Here is a 20,200-nt window from a genome sequence, read left to right as displayed (position 1 = left end):
ATAACTAGAAGAATTATAATAATCTTGGCTACAACATTTACTTGGAGGAAGACAGGTGAGATGGGACCAACACTAAAAACAACGTGAGGAGGGTGGTAGGAAATGAATGGGCTTTCGAGAGAGAGGGACGGAAAGGCCAGAATCAACCAACCCCATAAAAACACAGCAGCGATGCCCACGCTACAGGTTGGATCCCCATATGGGAAAACAGCCTTTTCCTGCATTGCAGGAGGGAGCTCACATTCCAGTTGAGAACACATTCACTCAAAGGAAAAAAGTAAGCATAAATAATGGAGCATATTTTAACAAAAATTCTAGCTGAGTCAATATTTTAGTAATATGCATCTGGCAAGGTAAGAGATTTATAAACGGCAAGAGCTGCATTGCAGATAAGATTGATTTTGGCTATATATATGGGATTAAGGTATATTGGACATAAATACACTGAAAATATTTATGAGAGTATAGTTCCATTAAATCCTGGTACTTAATATATTGAAATTAACAGAACAGTGGGGAATATACTTTTAATGGCAGAAATTCTAGCAGTTTCAAAGTGGAAACTGAATGGTGATCCTTTGATAAAAGAGTGGCTTAATAAACCTGTTTACAACCAAATTCATGCAGATTTAATTTCTGTACAAAGCAAACAGAATCCGTCACATAAAAGGAAGATCTTTATGATGGGGTTCTTGTGTAAAATATCAGGGAGTTCAACATAATTTTGTATTAAAAGGTCATTCATTAGCCTCCCAGTTTCTTTGATAGCACTTTTTTCATGCCTTTGGAATACCTTTTGTGAAAGTTCGTTATTTTGCTTATTAGGGAACATGTTATACTTAACTATTAAAAAACAAAAGGTGCTGTTTTCTCCACCTCAGAAGAGTTTCATTTAGGTTCAAGTTTATTAGAAGCAAAATAAAAGATTATTTCCCCTACCTTGGCTAGGTGTTCATGTTTACGTTCCAGCTCTCGAATTTCTTGATTAAGAATCACTACCACATGCTGTGGTTGGCTCCTACATTTACTGCAGATGCCATGCTGAGTCAATTCATCACACACAGGACAGTGTAGAGTGGTGAAATACTGGGAAATTGTCCCTTTTCGGCTTTCCTGCTCGCTGTGGGATGTGGTAGCAGCTTTCTGGATCTACAGGGTTTAAAAATATTTGATACATATGAGTAATAACTATTTTTGCCAACATACGTTGATCAAATTTACACCTTCTCAAATTAAAGATTGCTGGGTCTTGGCATCCTATGTTCCGAAAGACATATCAAAACATATCAAGAAGTCCATTCAAAACTGTTGGAGCTGAGATTTTTCCTACTAACACTAGGTGGAGCTGAACACCCATTTTGAGATCAGCTCCACATGCTAAGTGAAACCGTTCTTGAGAGGCTGCCCACACACAAGGTTGATCATATCAGGATGGATGAAAGCCAGCCCTATTAATGTGTTGCGGAAATCCACCTTAGATACCTTGTTTCCCATTTGGCCAACTAATTCCAGGTGGGAACCAGAGGTATGAACAATCTGAGGTTTGGGTCTATAGCAAGCAAACTCCTTGTCTGCATATACATAACCTGTAGGTTTGTGTTTTGCTTTATTGCTTTCTTCTTTCTTTATTGTGCATTGCTATTGCTATGGGTAGTCTCTTTCCTACAACCCTCTTCCTAGTAAGTCTTGCATCAAGTGATAGGGGGTTGGAAGGAAAATCTATTTGTTAACCTGTCCCAAACCTGTTAGTGATTCATCAGGTAACTGGACCTTCCCTCCCACAGCAGCCACGGGCTCACATTGGTAGGAATACCCTCTACCCTCTCCATTTGGTTGAATAACACTGATAGTTAGAGAGCCAATTCAGTAACCAGGAGAAGTACTAACTGTTTTAAACTACAGTGGTACCTTGGGTTACAGACGCTTCAGGTTACAGACTCCGCTAACCCAGAAATAGTACCTCGGGTTAAAAACTTTGCTTCAGGATGAGAATAGAAACCGCGCGGCGGCAGCGGGAGGCCCCATTTGCTTAAGTGGTAGCTCCGGTTAAGAACAGTTTCAGGTTAAGAATGGACCTCCAGAATGATTTAAGTTCTTAACCCGAGGTACCACTGTACTTATCTATAAAAACTCCATTCCAGCTGTAGCCATATCCAGAATTTACTATTTCGCCTACTTACCCTTGGTAATTCATGATACCAGCTGAAAACATCTATGCCAATAAGTGATAAGATTCTAGCCAGCGGAGGAAGAATTTGTTTGGTGATGTAGTAAGTGGCATTCAGACGCAGGTTTGGATCCTGTAGAACCTCAATCGGCCGCCTAACCAACTGTATGAGAGGCAACCCCGGCATGCCATACACAATGACATAGGGCACCCTTTCACCAACTCGTGGCTCAGATCGCCGATCATAGGCAAGCATCCTTCTGTTGGGACAAATAAAATCAATCTCAAAATATATGGCCCACAAATGAGAGAGACAGATCTATGTACCTGTTTCAACTCCCATGAATAATCTCCATATATTATTGCAATCCTTTCCTATCAGTCTTGCCAGTTTGCACAGCAACATTAAACACAAAAGAGAAGCTTCAGCCAGAAGCACTTCTCATTCTTTGAGGAAACCCCCCAGTCTCACAAACAGGACCCCCCCACCTGTGTGTGTGTTCCTCGCTTAGCACCCCTCTTCTTGCTTCTGCCCACAATCATCTACTACTTTGGGGCTCTTAGTCCCCCCTTCAAAGTTGAGCACTATGAGGCCCCATACTTTTGCCCAAAGTCTGGAGCTTCTGACAGAACCACTATTCCAGACTTTTCCCTCTGAAGGAAGAGTGCAGAACAAGCTGTGGATGTATTTAGGACCTGGCTGATGGAAAATATATCTTCTACAGAATTGTCACATTGGAAGTGACTCCAAGGGCCATCTAGTCCAAACCCCTGCAGTGCAGGGACTACAGCTAAGTAGCTCCCACTGATGCATATTTTATATTTTAATGTAATAAAATCCTGATATTCTTAGAAGTATAAATTTCTGTAGTAGGTATTTAACCCATCTTTGAACTCCCATAACGAGAATGATTTAATATAAACTAAAATGATCTCACAGTGCCATTCATTATATATCCTTATTACCTTGTGATTTCTAGAGCTGGTACACAGGCTCCAGGTCTGTATGTAGAACTTCCTCTGTACTCCTTTGCAAATATGAAGTCTTGCATGCTGGCCTTCCCTTCTAATAATTTCATGCACTGATTTTGCACATACTGCTTGATATGACTTATATCACGTGTTTCAAACAGCAACTTGATAGAACACTCAAGCATCTGAAAAAAGTGTATTAAAAAAGATTTCATAGTCATTTGAAACAGCGAAGGCATTTTAAACATTCCCATTCTGAATCCCTCAACTTTCACCTTTGGAGTTTCCCCCCTAATATGTGGAACTGATATTGTACTAAAAAGAACTTCTGAACACAATAAAATGCCTGTGCCACTTTACCTTGGAAACAGCAGGGCAAGAATCTCTTCTTACAGTTTCTATGCCTTTTGCATCAAATACTGGGTCCTTCTGTTCCAGTGATTCATACATGTAACCAACATACCTCTTCTTGGTTTGCAAAATACATGGCAAATAGACCTGCAATGCAAAGAAAAACTTTGCAAGTCTAGATATAAGAGAAATGCAGGCAAACTTCTGGACTGAACGCTTTTCTTCTTTACTGCTCATAATTAGACCCAAGTCACCCATAAACTATATATCTACATTACTAAGCAACATACTCTATTTTAGGCCCCAAGTGAGAGGATGAGATGGTAAATTCGTGCATGCATGACAGGCTTTCTCAACTCAAGAGAAGCTTCAAAAACAGCCATTTGAAGAGCTCTTCTTGTGTGTGGACTAGGGGCTAGAAGGGAGGATATGAAAGCCCTCCTTGTGTACATGTAAACACTTGGATACACTGAAAGAGTTTCTGTTAACCATAAAATATTTTCAAGCATATTTACATTTAGAGCAGATCAATTTCTGAATTTGAAAAATGTTTCATTTTTCCTAAATTGGGAAAAAATTAGGCTGGATGTTTGTTAATCTCTAAATGTACATCTTTGTCCTTATTCAATTAATGTACAAACATCTTATGTTATGATTCAATCAACCTGATCACTGTGCTAGACAGAACTGCAAATGTATTCATAATACCACCAGACATGGACAGAAGTGTAATGCAGAACATTCTCTGACCCCTTGGGTACTGTGGAGTTCAAAAACCATTTACCATGCAATTTTGTTTTATTATTTTGTCAAGTTTTTCTGACAAAATATTTGCTCCCTGCTCACAACAGTAAAAAAGGAGAAAGGCGGGCCTTGCCGTCAGGCATAAAGACGACAAAGGGAAGTGTAGCAGAAGGAAAAGACAGAGAAGGAAAATCAGTTTGACAAACAAAAGAAAGTGATGGATTGTAAATTAGGCATTTAAATCCAATTGAGGGAAGTCTGCTCTTTCCTTGCAGATTTAAACCACCTATTCCATGATACTGCCATCTCGCCTTCATTACTGACTTTTTGGGCAGGTTCCAAGAAACCCCAGAGCTGGACTCTAATATTAGTACCCTCTCACAAATCCCTTCTGGAGAGGAAAATGGGAGATTTTTGTTCTGGGTTTGATGTCCTGCAGCAAAGCAGAACAGCTGTGTGATGAAGGTCACTAAGGACCCTGGCATTTCTCCGCATGTCAATGAGGTTGGTGGCAGTGAATCAATGAACAGCAACAGTGGAAAAGCCTCAGTCAAAGCATGATAAGTTCAGTGCAATTTCTGTGCAAAATTGCATTCATTTGTAGGGGGAGTTTGGGCACACTCACTGTATTTTTATGTTCATGTGTGCCCCCTTTGTGTGGGGTAGGCCAAGATGTAGCTTGGCCTTCCTGCAGAAAGCAGGACTGTTGTGCATGCACTGATGCATGGCAAGTTCAATCCTGCTTGGCGTAGGTGCCTTTTTAGAGGCAGTCTTTGTTTTTTATGGTTTTGTTTCTTTAAGTGGTAAGCTAGCAGCTCTTCCCAAGTTTGCTTTCCCATCCAAATTCCTTCTCCTTTTAATACTTTGTTTCAAATATCTATTTCTTAACTTGCTCATTATGTCACTTTCTGGAAAGGTGTCCTGTTAAATGTTGCAGTCAGGTAACACTCAGATTTCTCTTACCTTTTCAAACTTCAGTTTTACTGGTTTGGGGTTGGTAGCTGTTACAGCTTCAGCAATTTCCTGGCCAATCTTAAAAGACTGTTCCTTGGTAGCTCCTTTCAGTAGTACAAACATGCTGAAATAAGATAAGGGAAATCAAGAAATGACTACTGTCATACCTCAGGTTAAATATGCTTCAGGTCGAGAGCTTTCAGGTTGCGCTCCGCGGTGACCCAGAAGTAACGAAATGCGTTACTTCCAGGTTTCGCCACTCACACATGCGCAGACTGTCAAAATGCCGTCACGCGCATACACGGAAGCGGTGAATCGCGACCTGCGGGTTACGTTCGTTTCAGGATGCGAATGGGGATCTGGAACGGATCCCGTTCGTATCCAGAAGTACCACTGTATTTAGCTTCCCCACTCTAAAAATATTCCAAAAGTATGGCAACTTTTTTCTCTCTCCTTGTGACTAAAAACAGAAAATGAACAGGTAAGCAATTGATATTTGTTATTTATTAAATTGGTATAGTGCTCTTCATCCATAGATCTCAGGGCAGTTCACAACATAAAAGTCCAAGATAAATACACAAAAGAGATATATCTGAAGTTTGTAATGGAGTGGATGTGGGATGGTGAAATGAAACTTAATCCTAGTAGAACAGAAGTCATCTTAGTTACGTTATATGGGGGGCTACCTCTGAAGACGGTTCAAAAACTTCAGCTGGTGCAGAATTCAGCGGCCAGGTTGCTCAGCAGAACAAGAGCATGCAACGCCAATCCTGGCCTGGCTGCACTGGCTGCCAATTAGTTTCCGGGCCCAACTCAAAGTGCTGGTTTTGGCTTACAAAGCCTTAAACAGCTCAGGACTACAATACCTCAAGGACCGCCTTTCCCCATCTGAGCAGACCTAGACTCTCCGATCATCATCTGAAGCTCTTCTTCATCTGCTTCCACAATGAGACGTCCAGAGGGTGACAACACAAATGGACCTTTTCTGTAGTGGCTCCCTGTTTATGGAATGTTCTCTCCAGGGAGGCTTGCCTGGTGCCTTCGTTACCGATCTTTAGGCACCAGACAAAAACATTCCTCTTCTCCAAGGTCATCAGCGAATTAAATAATTATGGCCTTTTAAACTGTGTTTGGTTAATTGTTTTTGTTTGTTATTATGTTATATATTTTTGTGTTTTCATATTGTAAACCGCTCTGTGGTCCTTGGATGAAGGGCGGTATAAAAATGTAATTTAAAAAAGTGTGTGCATGAAATAAACTTACAATTGCTGTTGTTCAGGCTCTCTTTCCTCAAACACTTCTGCTGCAGGAAAAACACATTTTCCTTGCATTCAAAATATATAATTTTGTTGCTGAGAAAACAAATGTTTCTTCCAGCTAGCATACCTATTGTGCATATTAAATTCCTACTCTGGTTTAAAGGTTGCATATTACAAAATCTACTAATTTCTGGTAAGGGAAGGAAAGGCAGTCAATGGCATATTGCTGGTTGGAAAGTCTCCCAAACAAAAGAATAGTTTTAATTACCTATCTGTGTCTCCATATACAACCCGTGCTCCCCATTTTTTTGTTTCGTTCACCAGTTTTATTGCTCGTTCCAAGGTTTCTCGGGCTTTGTGCACAATGCTATCACCAATCTGCAAAATATAAAGACAAACCTTGATAAAATCTTTCTTGTGGACAGATCATGCATATATCATTGTTTTAGGTTCTCTGGTCACAATTCAGAAATTTCTGTAACTCATTCTATAAACCCTGTAGAAAGTTTGATCTTTTTGATTAACAGCAGCCTACTTCTTCTCCATAAGACAAAAGTTTCAAAAGCAATTTGTGCTGAAGTTTACAGAAGGCATGTGCGTGTTAACTTTAAAAATAAGAAAAGTCACTCTCTTGACTGTGTCCAAATAGCTCTGTGGATTGATGCATTCATCAAGAGGAAATAGCAACTGCAAGTAGTAAGCATGCATATAGATATTACAAGGGCTTAGGCTCAGGAGTTGCATGGGAGCAATGTTCCCTTGTCCAATTTCTACCAATATTGCCTGCTCCTGCCTGCTCCCAGCCTGCCTTTTCACATTGTGCAGGACAGTCTCCTCAGTCTTCCAGAGTAGTTTTCAAGTGGGCACAAGAGAGGAGCAGCAGGAAAGCCTTGTGGCATGAGTGGCCTTATGCTTGTGTAACTCTGGATCCAACCTAAGGTGTTTATAAATCTTTAATTGCATGTACTCCTCAGGACCCTTTGAAGTCATTGTTCCTATTTTACAATCAGAGAACTGAGGTTAAGAATCAGCTTTTGCCTTAATGTAGGTATTATTATAGGGACGCAGGTGGCACTGTGGGTAAAAGCCTCAGCGCCTAGGGCTTGCCGATCGAAAGGTCGGCGGTTTGAATCCCCGCGGCGGGGTGCGCTCCCGTTGCTCGGTCCCAGCGCCTGGCAACCTAGCAGTTCGAAAGCACCCCCAGGTGCAAGTAGATAAATAGGGACCGCTTACTGGCGGGAAGGTAAACGGCGTTTCCGTGTGCGGCTCTGGCTCGCCAGATGCAGCTTTGTCACGCTGGCCACGTGACCCGGAAGTGTCTCCGGACATCGCTGGCCCCCGGCCTCTTAAGTGAGATGGGCGCACAACCCTAGAGTCTGTCAAGACTGGCCCGTATGGGCAGGGGTACCTTTACCTTTACCTTTAGGTATTATTATAGTGAAGAAGACTGGGAGCATTGGTTCCCAGTACGTTTCCGAGCACAGTTCAAAGTGTTGGTGCTGACCTTTAAAGCCCTAAACGGCCTCGGTCCTGTATACCTGAAGGAGCGTCTCAAGCCCCATCATTCAGCCCGGACACTGAGATCCAGCACCGAGGGCCTTCTGGCGGTTCCCTCATTGCGAGAAGTGAGGTTACAGGGAACCAGACAAAGAGCCTTCTTGGTAGTGGCGCCCGCCCTGTGGAACGCCCTCCCTTCAGATGTGAAGGAAATAAGTAGCTATCTTATCTTTAAAAGACATCTGAAGGCAGCCCTGTTTAGGGAAGTTTTTAATATTTAATGCTATATTGTTTTTAACACTCGATTGGAAGTCGCCCAGAGTGGCTGGGGAAACTCAGCCAGATGGGCGAGGTATAAATAATAAATTATTATTATTGTTTTCTTGTCCCTGAAATATCTTTACACTTTACTTTCATCACTTACCTCTACACATGGCATCCTTCCAGAAAAATTAGCAGAAGTATAACCAAATGTGACATTTGCTATGAGCTTAAGGCCAAGCTGACGTGCTTCAAGCATTCGAGTGATGGCTTTGTCATTTTTATAAGCTTTCATTGATTGCTTCACCATGATTCTAGTCTTCAGAATTTCTTCTAACATTTTTGGCAATATACCTTTTCTTACTGAAGGCTGCACAAAAACAACACCATTAAGAATTAACATTTAATAATAAAAATATATGTTTAGCACCAACATTAATTCTGTTTATTGTAGGGTGGTTTACAGTACACCACTGTTAGGTCAAATGTTTGTAATGCTGCTTATCAGATAATTTTTACACTACTGGTAACCAGGTAATTTTTCCCTCTGGGAGTTAAGGTGGAGTATGAGTTCTCTCTCCTCCCCATCCCCAGTGGGCCAGAGCTTTGTCTGCCCCCACTTTCATGCAACAACTTTGACAGCTGAGTCAGAGCCACCCACCTGTCAATCATCTGATCAAGTGACTGGTAGGTGGCCAGTCCCACCCACTTGTCAAAGTTGATCTGTGGGGTGGTGTTCATAGCAGGGAATGTGTGCTGACAAAGCAAGCACCAAACAGTATCAAACTCTCTGCTCATCTGCTGAATAGTGGGTTAAATCCTGCTGCTTAACCTGCAGGTGCCTGTTCCCAGGAACAGCCAAACTGAGCAGGATGTAAACTCCCTGCATCAGCTAACAAATATGGGTTAAATCCTGCTTTGGTTTTGCACGCAGAACTGGGCAGGGAGGAGGAGCATACCTAAAGCAGAATGGAACCCTGCCATTTCACCCATCACCTGATATTATGTGCACATTGGAATGATGTCAGCTGATTGACAGGCGGGTATGGCTTTGGTGAAATGGCCTTGCTGGCATGTGGGCTGGTTCCCCATGCCTACTGTAGATACTGCCTCCTGTTTATTAATATGCTTAACATATTTACATTTCATGCTTCAGTGTCTTTTTTCTTCCAGAAAGCAAGATAGAAGTAGAAATAACAAGTTAAACATAAAATGTCAACAAGAAGAATAAAGCATTACCTTAACAAAAGCAATTCCACTGGGTGACACTGTGATGTCATGACGAAGTTGATATAGCAAATCAGGAGATACTCTCAGAGAAGTGCAGCCAAACTTAAATTCATCGTATCTGAAAGATAAGACAAAGTGTACTGAATCCTCAAGTAACATCACAGACTAACTGCTATTCATAGATGAGATTTATCCCATGCTACACACTATTTAGTGCTATGGCAGCATAAATACAGTACCTGTTTTAATTTTACATCAGATTTGTATCTCTTAGTCTCTCTCATGCTCTAGCCTTCTCTTTGTAATCCAGCAACCCCTCCTTATGTTCTTATCAGCAAATAACTTACAATTTAAGGATCAATATTAACAAAATATTTCATTAGAGATAATCATATTGGAGTGTGCCCACCTTCCAACATCACTGAGTCCTTGTATCATCTGCAATATATATATTTGAAACACACCTTTTCCTCCCATATTTCATCTACTTATTCCTTGGTATGCATGTGTGGGAGACTGAATCCACCCACCCACACGCAGTCAGAGTTACACACTTGTTTTGATGCACTTCTAAAATTGTATATTTCAAAAATGCTGTTCACAAGTTCTGTCTCTGCAGCCAAGAAGTAGATTAATAGAATTACAAAAATCCCAGACGACAATTTCTTTTTTTACAAGAAAAACAACTTCCTGGCTGCATGGTTTGAGAAGTGGTGGGCTAAATATATTCCATTTGATCTTTCAAGTACTTATTAAGTAGCAGAGAAAATGCATCTAGATTTTAAATATTTAATACTTACTTTCCCAAGTTCTCAATATGTCCCAAGCATGTGGAATAACAGTAGTTGTATGCTATCACAATAGATGGATATAAAGATTGAAAATCTAGTACAAGGACAGCATTACTGTAGAATCGGGATTCTGGCTCCATTATTAAAGGAATACACTGAGGGGCTCTCATTTGAGCTCGTTGCTGGACACTCGGTGTAACAGCAATGTAATTCATTGGTTTGGCAATACGTAACATCATTGACTCCACACGGTACTACAAAAGAAAAACATTAATTACTGATACTTTTGAATGTTCATGTATTCTTAAAATATCTTCCTGTGGTGTGGGAACTAACAGACAATATAAGTGGACTTTGTGAGCCTTTATGGTGGTTAAGAGACATTACAAGTCTGGAAGGTCAAAACACCCACTGTCTACTACTTCACAGAAGATTTCACCTCTTTTCTATATTCAAATGTATGCCTTGTTAACTGCCAGTCTTGTTTAGATACCCACTGGAGCACAGAAACTGCTTATATTGACCTGTATGTTTAAATTAGAATTGATGGAGTATTCTTACTGTTAATGTCTGCTGGCAATGTTTTCATCCTCTTTTCTCTTTCTTATATTTGCAAATAAAAATTCTATTTTTTAAAAAAATACTGATCTAGTACGGCTATACACTTAATATTATTTTCCTAATAAGCAGCAAGGCCAGTGGCAATTGGATTTTTAATGTCTTTTAGAAATGACCCCTTGTTTGTGAAAACTTCCAGGGTTCAAAACGTGAGAAAAATTCTGAGGTCCTCACAACTTCTCAAAAATATTAAGGACAGCTTACCTGCGATCCTCTTGTTAATACATGCAAGAACTGAATTCCAAAAAGCCTTGCCATTTCACTTGTTCTGCCAATTAAGTCCACTTGTTCTAACAGCTGGAGATTTCCACGGACACGGCTTGTGTAATAATCAATCATTTTCCAGCTTTAAAATCAAATAATAAACATACAAAAATCTTAAAAGTCTTAAAGGATGCTCTAGGGGAAAAAAACTTTCAAGGCAGTAATCAACAGTTTGCAGCTCTAATAAACTGATGTGCAGCCCTACTAGTTCTCTTGGAGGCTTTTAACATAAGATTAAGGTTAAGTCCAGTAATAATCAACCATGGTATCTTTCTGGACCACCTGAATGGGTTGTTCCTTGGTTTATTTTTTGTTCTTTCTGTTGCACCATATCCAGAATGTGGTGCTGGGGGACTACTGTTCCACACCACGGCCTTGTCCTCTATGTTACTTAATATATAAATGAAGCTGCTGGGAAGGGCAATTCAGAGCTTTGAAATAAGGTGCCACAGATTTTATACCTTAAAATTAGAAGTGGAGTGACTTACTATGCCACTCGTTATTAATTTGATGCATTATGAAAACAATGCACTAAGTCACTTCTAAAGTAGCATGACTACTTTTTTTCTCAATTAGATTTGCTTTTTCTTAGCTTCAATAATTTCAAGGTCATTCTTATCACTGGTGCATGAATTCAGTTATCCTAGCTATTAAGGGATAGCAATTTGTTATTTATTGCTTGAATAAACTGGAAGGAAAACTGCACCATGAAGTTCTGTTACACTTGAGATATACAACAATGATAAAGTCTAGTTAACATACTGCATTTACAGCACAGTTGCCACTCCTGTGATCAGCAACCATGTTACATAACTACTTATGTCTGATATTCAGCAATATACAGTATATCTTTGAAAATATCAGTGCTTCGCACATGAGCACCACATCTTCACTGAGTCTGTTGAAGTAGCCACTTGATCCACCTCCATTGGTACCTGGTCATGCAGGAGTGGTATGCAAACTTGACTAAGTCAAAGGTAGCCAATGCGATGGCCCCCAGAGTACGTTGGGCTACAACTGCTGTCATCCATGACCATAGGCTATGATGGTTGGGATTGATGGGAACTGTAGTCCTAAATCATCTTGAAGGCACCACATTGGTCAGTGCTGCCTTAACTGATCAAATGACATGGGTAGAAAGTTGAATTGTGCACTATGGATTGGCAGCACATTTGTTATTCTTCTGTCAGGAGCCAACTTTGTTTTATTTTTTCCTTGCTAATCAAGTTTTCATTTGGTTTGAAAACTTTATATACAACAGATCAGACTTTGATTCAGGAAGCATACTTTAAAATACTCGTAAGAACTGGTACTTACCGATAGATGTCTGTCTTGTTGTCAAACCAATCAGACAGAACGCGAGGGGTAAACAGTGGAAAGCGCTGATGAAGTATATGAAAGCCCACATTTTCAAAAGTATAGTTAGTTAGAGTCACCTAAAATAAGAGAAGACTTGTATGATCATATGCCTATATAATTTGTCCTGGTAAGGTGGAGTGGAAGAGTAAGAATTACAGGGTATGTTTAAAAATGCTCACAACTTTTACTGGTTATAGCTTACACAGAGTTTGGCATGGCATAGCACAGAACAAGGATTCAGGTTCAAAACAACCACTCAGCTCGAATACTTGGAAACTATCAATGGAAAGAAGGCAAGCTCAGGCCCACCTATGTATAGACTGGTATTATGAGCTATCACTGCAACCGCCCTGGGTGTTTTGCAGGCTTGCTAGCCCGTGAGCTGGGTTTGGCTCTGAAGTAACCCCAAGATCCATTGTGAGGGTCCTGCAATGGGGAGGCAGCCCCTGCTATGTATTTGACTGTCTTCAAGGTCTGCCACACAGTTGTGATGAAACTACAGGGCAATTTAATTGAATCACCATTGAAGAACATTGCTGTGGGGAAGACACTACCTTTGTAACTGCTAAGCCAGTTGTGACTATGAGTAAAATTAACCAGCAACTTAATCAATTGTAAGGTGAAGTGTGCTATAAGACAAGAATGGAAGTTGACAGCACTGTTGAGGCCCAGGCCAGGCCAACTTTTCATAACCCAGGAATGGACCAGAAGGGAAGGGAAGGAAGTCAACCCAGGAAGTCAACAGGTGCAACCACTGCTGGTGGGGCTCAGCCTGCAGCGGGGGGGGGGGGGGAGCGCAGATCATCACCTGAACATGCAAAAGGAAGTTCAAACACCCATAAAGTAGACAATTAGAGGGACTAAGGGGGGAAACAACTGGTTTTTCACCAAGAATTAGAAATGTCTTACGGCCATGCTTTTTTTCATTACATAATCATTACATTACAAATTCATTACATAATTTGCAGCAAAAACAAAGAGACCTATGCCAAGTCAATTGTGGCATAAACCATCAAAGACCAGAGATCATTTTATCAGATGCTCCTTTCTGTATCTGATAATGGCTCTGGCCCCTGAAAACATACACAATTCATTTGTTAGCCTTTCAGGTCTCATAGGACTCTTTGATTTGTCAACACAGAAAGTATAATTAATAATATCAGCAAGTGTAATAACCAAGGAATTAGACCAGTAGGCAGCCAGTGCTGAAATGCAACTTGGCCTTTGAACAGAGAATAGGTTATGTGAGTGGAATATGCTATAGAGCAGTGTTTCCCAAATGTTTTTGGGCAACGGCACACCTGTTTACTGAAAAAAAATCTCGCGGCACACCACCATTAAAGCCCCGCCCCGTGACGTCAGCGCGCAGCGTCACGCCGGGAGGGACGCACAAAAGTGAAAGTTTTTTCCCTCCCCCTTGCTGGGGAACCTCCAAGCTTTGGGGGTGGGAGGAGGCAGCAGAGCGAGGGACTGAGGGACGGCGGCAACTGAGGCGGCGGCGGCTGAGGCAGAGCTGGGAAGGGGGTTTCCAGGGGACACGGCAGCTCCTCGAAAGGCTTCTCTCAGCTGCGCTCAATCCGCCTCGGAGAGGATTTCCCCTCCGGTCCCATGCGTTCGTTTGGGGCATCGCTCCGGCTGCTCCCTCTCCCGCTGCGCAGGAGCGATGCCTCTCTCTGGCTTTCCCTCCGCGCAGGCTGAGGGAGGGAGGGAGGGGCGCGTGTGACCCGTCTCTGCTGGGAGACCAAACCCAGCGAGGCAGAGTCGCGCGGAGGCGCCCAGGCAGCGCTTCCGGCTGCGAGGAGGAGCGCCAGGCAACAGCAGGAGGCGCGGCCTCTCCTCGCCGCCGCCGCCCCGCCTCTCGCCGCCCGACTCGCCCGCCTCCCTCCAGGCATCTCGCGGCACACGAGGCAACGTCTCACGGCACACTCGTGTGCCGCGGAACACCGGTTGGGAAACACTGCTATAGAGTAAAGCATCAGCTCAACAAAATAATGGAAGACTATGATTATAACTACAGTTCCATGGATTTCATATTTCCTGTACTGATACAAGCATATGGGAAGAAGGAGATACAAATTTGCAAACTCCAAGACAAGAAAATGGTTTATTATTTTGAAAATATTGCATTTATTTCAAAGTAGGTTATTTATGATTTTGCCAGAGTTTACCTCATTTCTCATAATTCTCCAGATATTCAGCATAACCCTTCCAACAATGTTTATTTCACTCATTGTATCAGACCCATATTCATCTTGATCTGAAGTAAATCTGTTTTCTTTTTTATCATCTAAATCATTAAAAGAGAATATTTCAGCAACTCAAATCAACTTTAGTACAAATACAATGAAATATTTATTAGAAGGAAGAGTCATCTTCTGAACCTACAAACTAGAGCAGTGGTGGTCAATCTTTCTGGCAAGAATAACACAAAAAAGGCCAAAATACTGCCGCTAGATAGTATGTTACAGCAAATATGAAAATCTTTGTGGTTTGTTGTTGGTTTTCTTTTTATTCTACTTAGGAATGCAGGTCTGATTTTATAATGGAATCTGGTTTGCAGACTCTCCCAATTTCTGCTCACACATGTTAAAGTCACCTGTAGCATCTGTAGTGCATATCCGTAATCCATGCACTAGAAGAACCAGAAATGTTCATTATTTTGTGTTTTTAAAATCTTTGCCCTTACAACTTACCATATTTTTCTGTGTATAACACGACCCCATGTATAAGACGACCCCTATTTTTGGGAGCCCTCAACAGTTGTTTAGCTTCTTTTGTAAGTTCGCCGAGTTGTTGAGCAGCTTTTTGACGATCCCCTGCTCTGGCTGACGGGACTGGGGCCGCAATACACCGCATACTGGCACTCACCAAATACTCTTCCTAAGCCAGGAAGAGCGGGTAAGCAGCCTCCTCGCTGACATTTCCCTGTCACCGCTGTAGCACCAGCCCTTGCTTACTTAGCATATTAACCCGTGTATAAGATGACCCTCAATTTATCACAAAAAAATTCAAAAAAAGGTCGTCTTATACATGGAAAAATACGGTACTTACTTTTTATCATATTCCAAGGTTTCATCACTCATATAAATTGTCCAGAAGCCACATCCACTGCACTACTCATGGTTTGCATGTCACTTCAAAACATAGCTAACCTTAACCATAGTTAAGTGAAAGCTGGGGCTATGGGCTGAAATTGTGGGCACTTTACTTCTTCCTCATTCCTGCTGCTATGTTGCCAAGAGCAAAGCCATGGTTTGGTTTAATGTTACGGATGAACCTGGGCTTTTTCTCTCTCCCTCCAAAGAAACCACAAGCTAAATGCTAGTCCCTTCACCGCTAGCTTTCTTTGTTTGGAGGGAACAAACCATGAGCCCACAGATGGGCGGGGTTATAAATAATAAATTACATGATGATGATGATGATGATGTAAAACTAACCCAGACCATGGCTTAGCTATCAACAGCAGGAAAAGAGCAAAGTGCCTGTGATTTTGGCCATGTGCACCAGCACACTGTACCCTTTAAATTACAACTAAGCTTAACTATGATTTTAAGTAGTGAGGGGGAACCCTCACATGGGCCTAGTTAGGCCCATCAGGATTACCCATTTGGCCCGTGAAGCCACCTTCTACAAGACACAGCCACCTGCCCTACACCTCATATATGATGAGGGATAAAGTTGCAGCTCCCTGCTGAAAGTGGGGTTTGAAGGTACTGAAGATCAGCTGTTCCAGCAAAGCCCTGTGCCTTTGCAAGCCCTGATTATCATGCTGATGCTTGCAAAGACATAGGGCTTTGTGACTACCAACAACCAGCTAACCATTGGAGCCTGCAAAGTGTGCCTTTACCCATTCTTTCTTAATTCAAATTGTGTGATCAAAGGAAAATGGATTGCCTGATGTCACTGGGACATCAGGTGATTGATAGGTGGGCAGGCAAAGTACGACTCCAACCCATTGGTCGGATTCAGTTCCACACCCTAGGTTTAAAGTAGTGTGTGAAGATGACCACAGTTCTATATGGTTTCCATTATGCAAATTGGTTTATATTTAGTCACTCTTCCTCAGGTTCTTATCCTGTGGACTCTACACAGGATATGGCTCTCCCACTGTTCATTGCAGTGACTTAGGTACTCAAATGCTTCTCCCTTGGCTAGCTGCTTCATCTATTTCTGCTCCCATCTCTTCAAACAAAAGATAAACAACTACTACTCTAATACAGAAAACTGAAAGAAGGATCCTTGCTAGCTGACTGAACAGAATGAATGCAGTCAAGCTTCCTAGTGAGAGACAGTGAAAAACACTAAAATGGGACAGGAACACCATATTTTTCCATGTATGAGATGCCCCCTATTTTTTTGAACCCCAAATTAAGAAAATGAAACCCTAAAATAGAAGTGAAAATCTGGATGATTGGCAGTGGCAAGTTGTTGATCTTTTTTGAGGCGATCGCCCTCAGTTTCCAGCATGGAGGTGCATGCAGTTTGAGATGGAGTTTGAGATGGGAAGAGGAAAAAAAGGAAAGAAGGGCAGGGAGAGGTAGCTTTACTTTAGAATTAGGAACCTTAGAATCATAAACACACCTGGAACACGTGAGACCATTTGGCATAAATCAACACCTAGAGCAGCAGCTCTCTGCAAGAGGTATCCCCAGGAATGCATCTGAACTTCATAGCCCAGCAAAATATCTGGATCATACCTAAAAAGAGAACATACATTTTCTTCATAGAACCATGTGCTCTTTTTTGTTTCAGCAAACCTACTCGACATGTAATTTTAGCATTTCACGTTAACTAAAAGTATGCTTTTAAAAATTACTCATTTTTTCTATTTTACCATGTTATGTTGTTTGCTTTTAATCTTTGCTTTTACAGGTATTTTTAATGGATGTTTTATATTTTGTTGTAAACTGCTTAGAGGTCATTGTTGTTCTAGTATGCAGTATATAAACTCTGTTAAATAAATAAAATTATAAACTCAACAAATTTATACTGAATTTAATTCCAGCAGCCTAAGATAAACATGAAGAAGTCTTGCTTGAGTAAAGAAGGAAGCACATACCGTGAGAAAACACAATCTACACAAAAAAAGGTACTGAGTATGCAAAAGTCTGCCAAGTGGATGGGGCTAGGGAGAAGAACTGAATACATTTAATTACAAATAACAAAAATTCTGTATTTATCCCCATGTGGAAACTTGTACCCAAGTGTAAGCATGAAGTGCCATGTATCCATAGTTTTGTATATCATTCCCTTGGTGCTTTCTCTGGATTAGGTCTAATATGTATATTTTCTAATGACAATTTTGGAAATACAAGCAATTAACCACAAATAACTGGTGGAGAATTCCCTTCTAGTTCCCATGGGGAGGGGGAAAGGCTAGGATCCAAAGAGCCAGTTTAGGTATGTATAGTGACATGTTGTTACTTTTAAAACAGCAGGTCCTTATGCCATGTCATAAGCTCCATGTTTGAAATTCCCATTGGTTAAAGAAAGATGTGTCCCCTGGAAGGTTGCTGTGTGATACATAATTATTTTGAACTTAGCTAGTAAATACTTTGCCTGCTTTAGATGTGATGCAATATGCTGGTTCAAATGCCAGCAACACTCATACAGAGGCTGCATTTGAAAGAGAATTGGTATCTCCATACAAGGGCCGTTTATACTTTTTGTGACTTGTGTGATCGGGGCACTTCAAGAAAGCACTGTAGTAACCATATGAATCATGGTAGCCAGTGCTTTTTTCTTTAAAAAAATGTTTGGGGGTACTCTCATTATCCTACTCATATTGAAATACTGCCCCTCAATGAAGCCAAACTTAGATTCACAAAATGTTTAGGGGTATGCGTACCCCTGCGTATCCCCAGAAAAAAGCACTGACGGTAGCCATGTAGAAAACCACCACTTGGAAGCTCTGATTCTCACAAGCAATACTTATAGTGAGTTCTCGATAACTTTAATTCAAATAAGAGGAGAAAATATCACCACGTTTGAGGAATCAGTAATGTTTCACATAAGTAGGGGGAAATTATGGCAGAGTTACATTGTCCAGTTGGCAGAGATAATGTGGGATTTAGTTTCACTGAGAGTTTTAATGTTTTGCTTTATATTTTTTTGAGTTGCTTAGAGGCTCTCTTACAATCAAGCAGTATATAAATGTTGTACTATATCAAGACTGCTGCTTGGAGCCCATATGACTGAATGTTTGTCCATACAAAATATTTCCTTCACATAAAAAACTAGACCCAGGTACCACATTACAAGCTCAGTGAGAATATACATCACTGCAGGAATCATGTACACATTTCACCACAAGGCAGGAGCAATTCCTTAGCTCCCTCTGCAAAAGTAACATGCGCTATAGAAAGTTCATTTGCTATAATTTCATGCTTATCCTTCAAACTGCATTGTCTTATAAAATGATGAGACACAACCAGGTAAATTCTGCACACGCAGCAAGGCTTCTAAGGCTCTATTTACAGAAAAAGCCTAGATAATATACTTCAGAAGCAGCCTCCAACATTGCACTAGAAGCTGCTGCCATGTAATACTGCTGCTCTTTGAATTATGGTAAGTATCTAAAAATGTTATTCCATAAAACTTTGCTTAACACGTCAGCTTTCTATGCCTCCTTGTGAGCAGAGGTGAGACACTCTGGACATTGGAACTGCGTGATGTGCGTATGCTACTCTTGCTCAGTATTTTAATGAAGAGTGACTTTCCTTTTGACTTTTTCAGCACTCTGAGCCTAAACCATGTAGCTTCCCAGCCAAAATCTTATGATTGATAGACTGAGGAATGCCTTTAGTTTAGTTGTTACATACTGGTAAGGATGGCAACCTGATTTCTTCGATGGTTTTCTAATCTGTTATGGCTCAAGCCAGCCCACCCACTATTCACAGTACCCAGTAGTGGATTGGGATGGGCAGCAGAACGGTGGCCTCCTTAGCCTGTCCACTGTTGCCACCATTCTTCTGGCTGGCTACTGCTGTTGTATGAAACTTCAGCAGAGCTGCTACAACTTTGCTGTTATAGTGGTCCTAAAGGGCTCTCTAGGTCATCTATATCTCCATCTGCAGAAGGGTTCTTCCTCAAGAGTGGGCATTGTGGACGCTTCTTTAAAGTTTCAGAGTTTACTGCTAAAAAACTTTAAACAGTATTTGCTGCCATAAAGGCACTATCCAGGGCCACCATGCTTCAAGGAAGGGTGTGTGTGTGTGTGTGTTTAAAAGAACACAGTCAACATACTTTATGATTCCTTAAAAAAAACCCCCAAAAATTTCCCCCGTCTAGAAGTGCTTAGTTTTTTAAAATGAAAATGTGGGTTATTATTATTTGAATTACCGTATTTTTCGCCCCATAGGACGCAATTTCCCCCCTCCAAAAACGAAGGGGAAATGTGTGTGCGTCCTATGGGGCGAATGCAGGCTTTCGCTGAAGCCTGGAGAGCGAGAGGCATCGACCCCTCTCGCTCCCCAGGCTTCAGGAAGCTATCCGCAAGCTTTGCAAGCCCGGCGGGAGTTTCTGTGGGCTCACAAGGCTTGCGGGCAGCAGCCCGAAGCACGGGGAGCCCTCCGGAGGGCTCCCCGTGCTTCGGGCGGGTGTCCGCAAGCCTTGCGCGCCCGGCGGGAGGTCCCGCCGGGTGTGCGAGGCTTGGGGCGGCAGCCTGCAGCCCGAAGAGCCCTCCGGAGGGCGCCCCGTGCTTCGGGCAGGTGTGCGCAAGGCTTGGGGCGGCA

At 41.7% G+C, this 20,200-nt stretch overlaps 1 protein-coding gene and 1 long non-coding RNA gene across 2 annotated transcripts in view; one reads left to right on the top strand and one right to left on the bottom strand.

The window, feature by feature from the left end:
* LOC144327279 (uncharacterized) overlaps positions 1-10,869 on the top strand; it is a 218,423-nt gene extending 207,554 nt beyond the window's left edge. The window contains exons 2-3 of the long non-coding RNA XR_013392275.1: positions 390-7,495; positions 7,874-10,869. This is a non-coding gene — a long non-coding RNA (uncharacterized LOC144327279). The remainder of the gene's footprint in view (positions 1-389; positions 7,496-7,873) is intronic.
* Positions 1-20,200, bottom strand: part of REV3L (REV3 like, DNA directed polymerase zeta catalytic subunit) — a 59,846-nt gene that overhangs the window by 1,148 nt on the left and 38,498 nt on the right. The window contains exons 19-31 of the mRNA XM_028723189.2: positions 17,049-17,164; positions 14,636-14,754; positions 12,426-12,544; positions 11,049-11,190; positions 10,236-10,480; positions 9,445-9,553; positions 8,369-8,575; positions 6,716-6,825; positions 5,198-5,312; positions 3,500-3,637; positions 3,134-3,324; positions 2,181-2,427; positions 940-1,149 (exon numbers count right to left, since the gene is read on the bottom strand). Of these exons, the coding sequence (XP_028579022.2) occupies positions 940-1,149; positions 2,181-2,427; positions 3,134-3,324; positions 3,500-3,637; positions 5,198-5,312; positions 6,716-6,825; positions 8,369-8,575; positions 9,445-9,553; positions 10,236-10,480; positions 11,049-11,190; positions 12,426-12,544; positions 14,636-14,754; positions 17,049-17,164 (2,068 nt within the window). The remainder of the gene's footprint in view (positions 1-939; positions 1,150-2,180; positions 2,428-3,133; positions 3,325-3,499; positions 3,638-5,197; positions 5,313-6,715; positions 6,826-8,368; positions 8,576-9,444; positions 9,554-10,235; positions 10,481-11,048; positions 11,191-12,425; positions 12,545-14,635; positions 14,755-17,048; positions 17,165-20,200) is intronic.

This window comes from Podarcis muralis, chromosome 3 (genome assembly GCF_964188315.1).
Source record: "Podarcis muralis chromosome 3, rPodMur119.hap1.1, whole genome shotgun sequence".
Taxonomy (NCBI): Eukaryota; Metazoa; Chordata; class Lepidosauria; order Squamata; family Lacertidae; genus Podarcis; species Podarcis muralis.
This window is presented reverse-complemented; position numbering and strand designations above follow the sequence as displayed.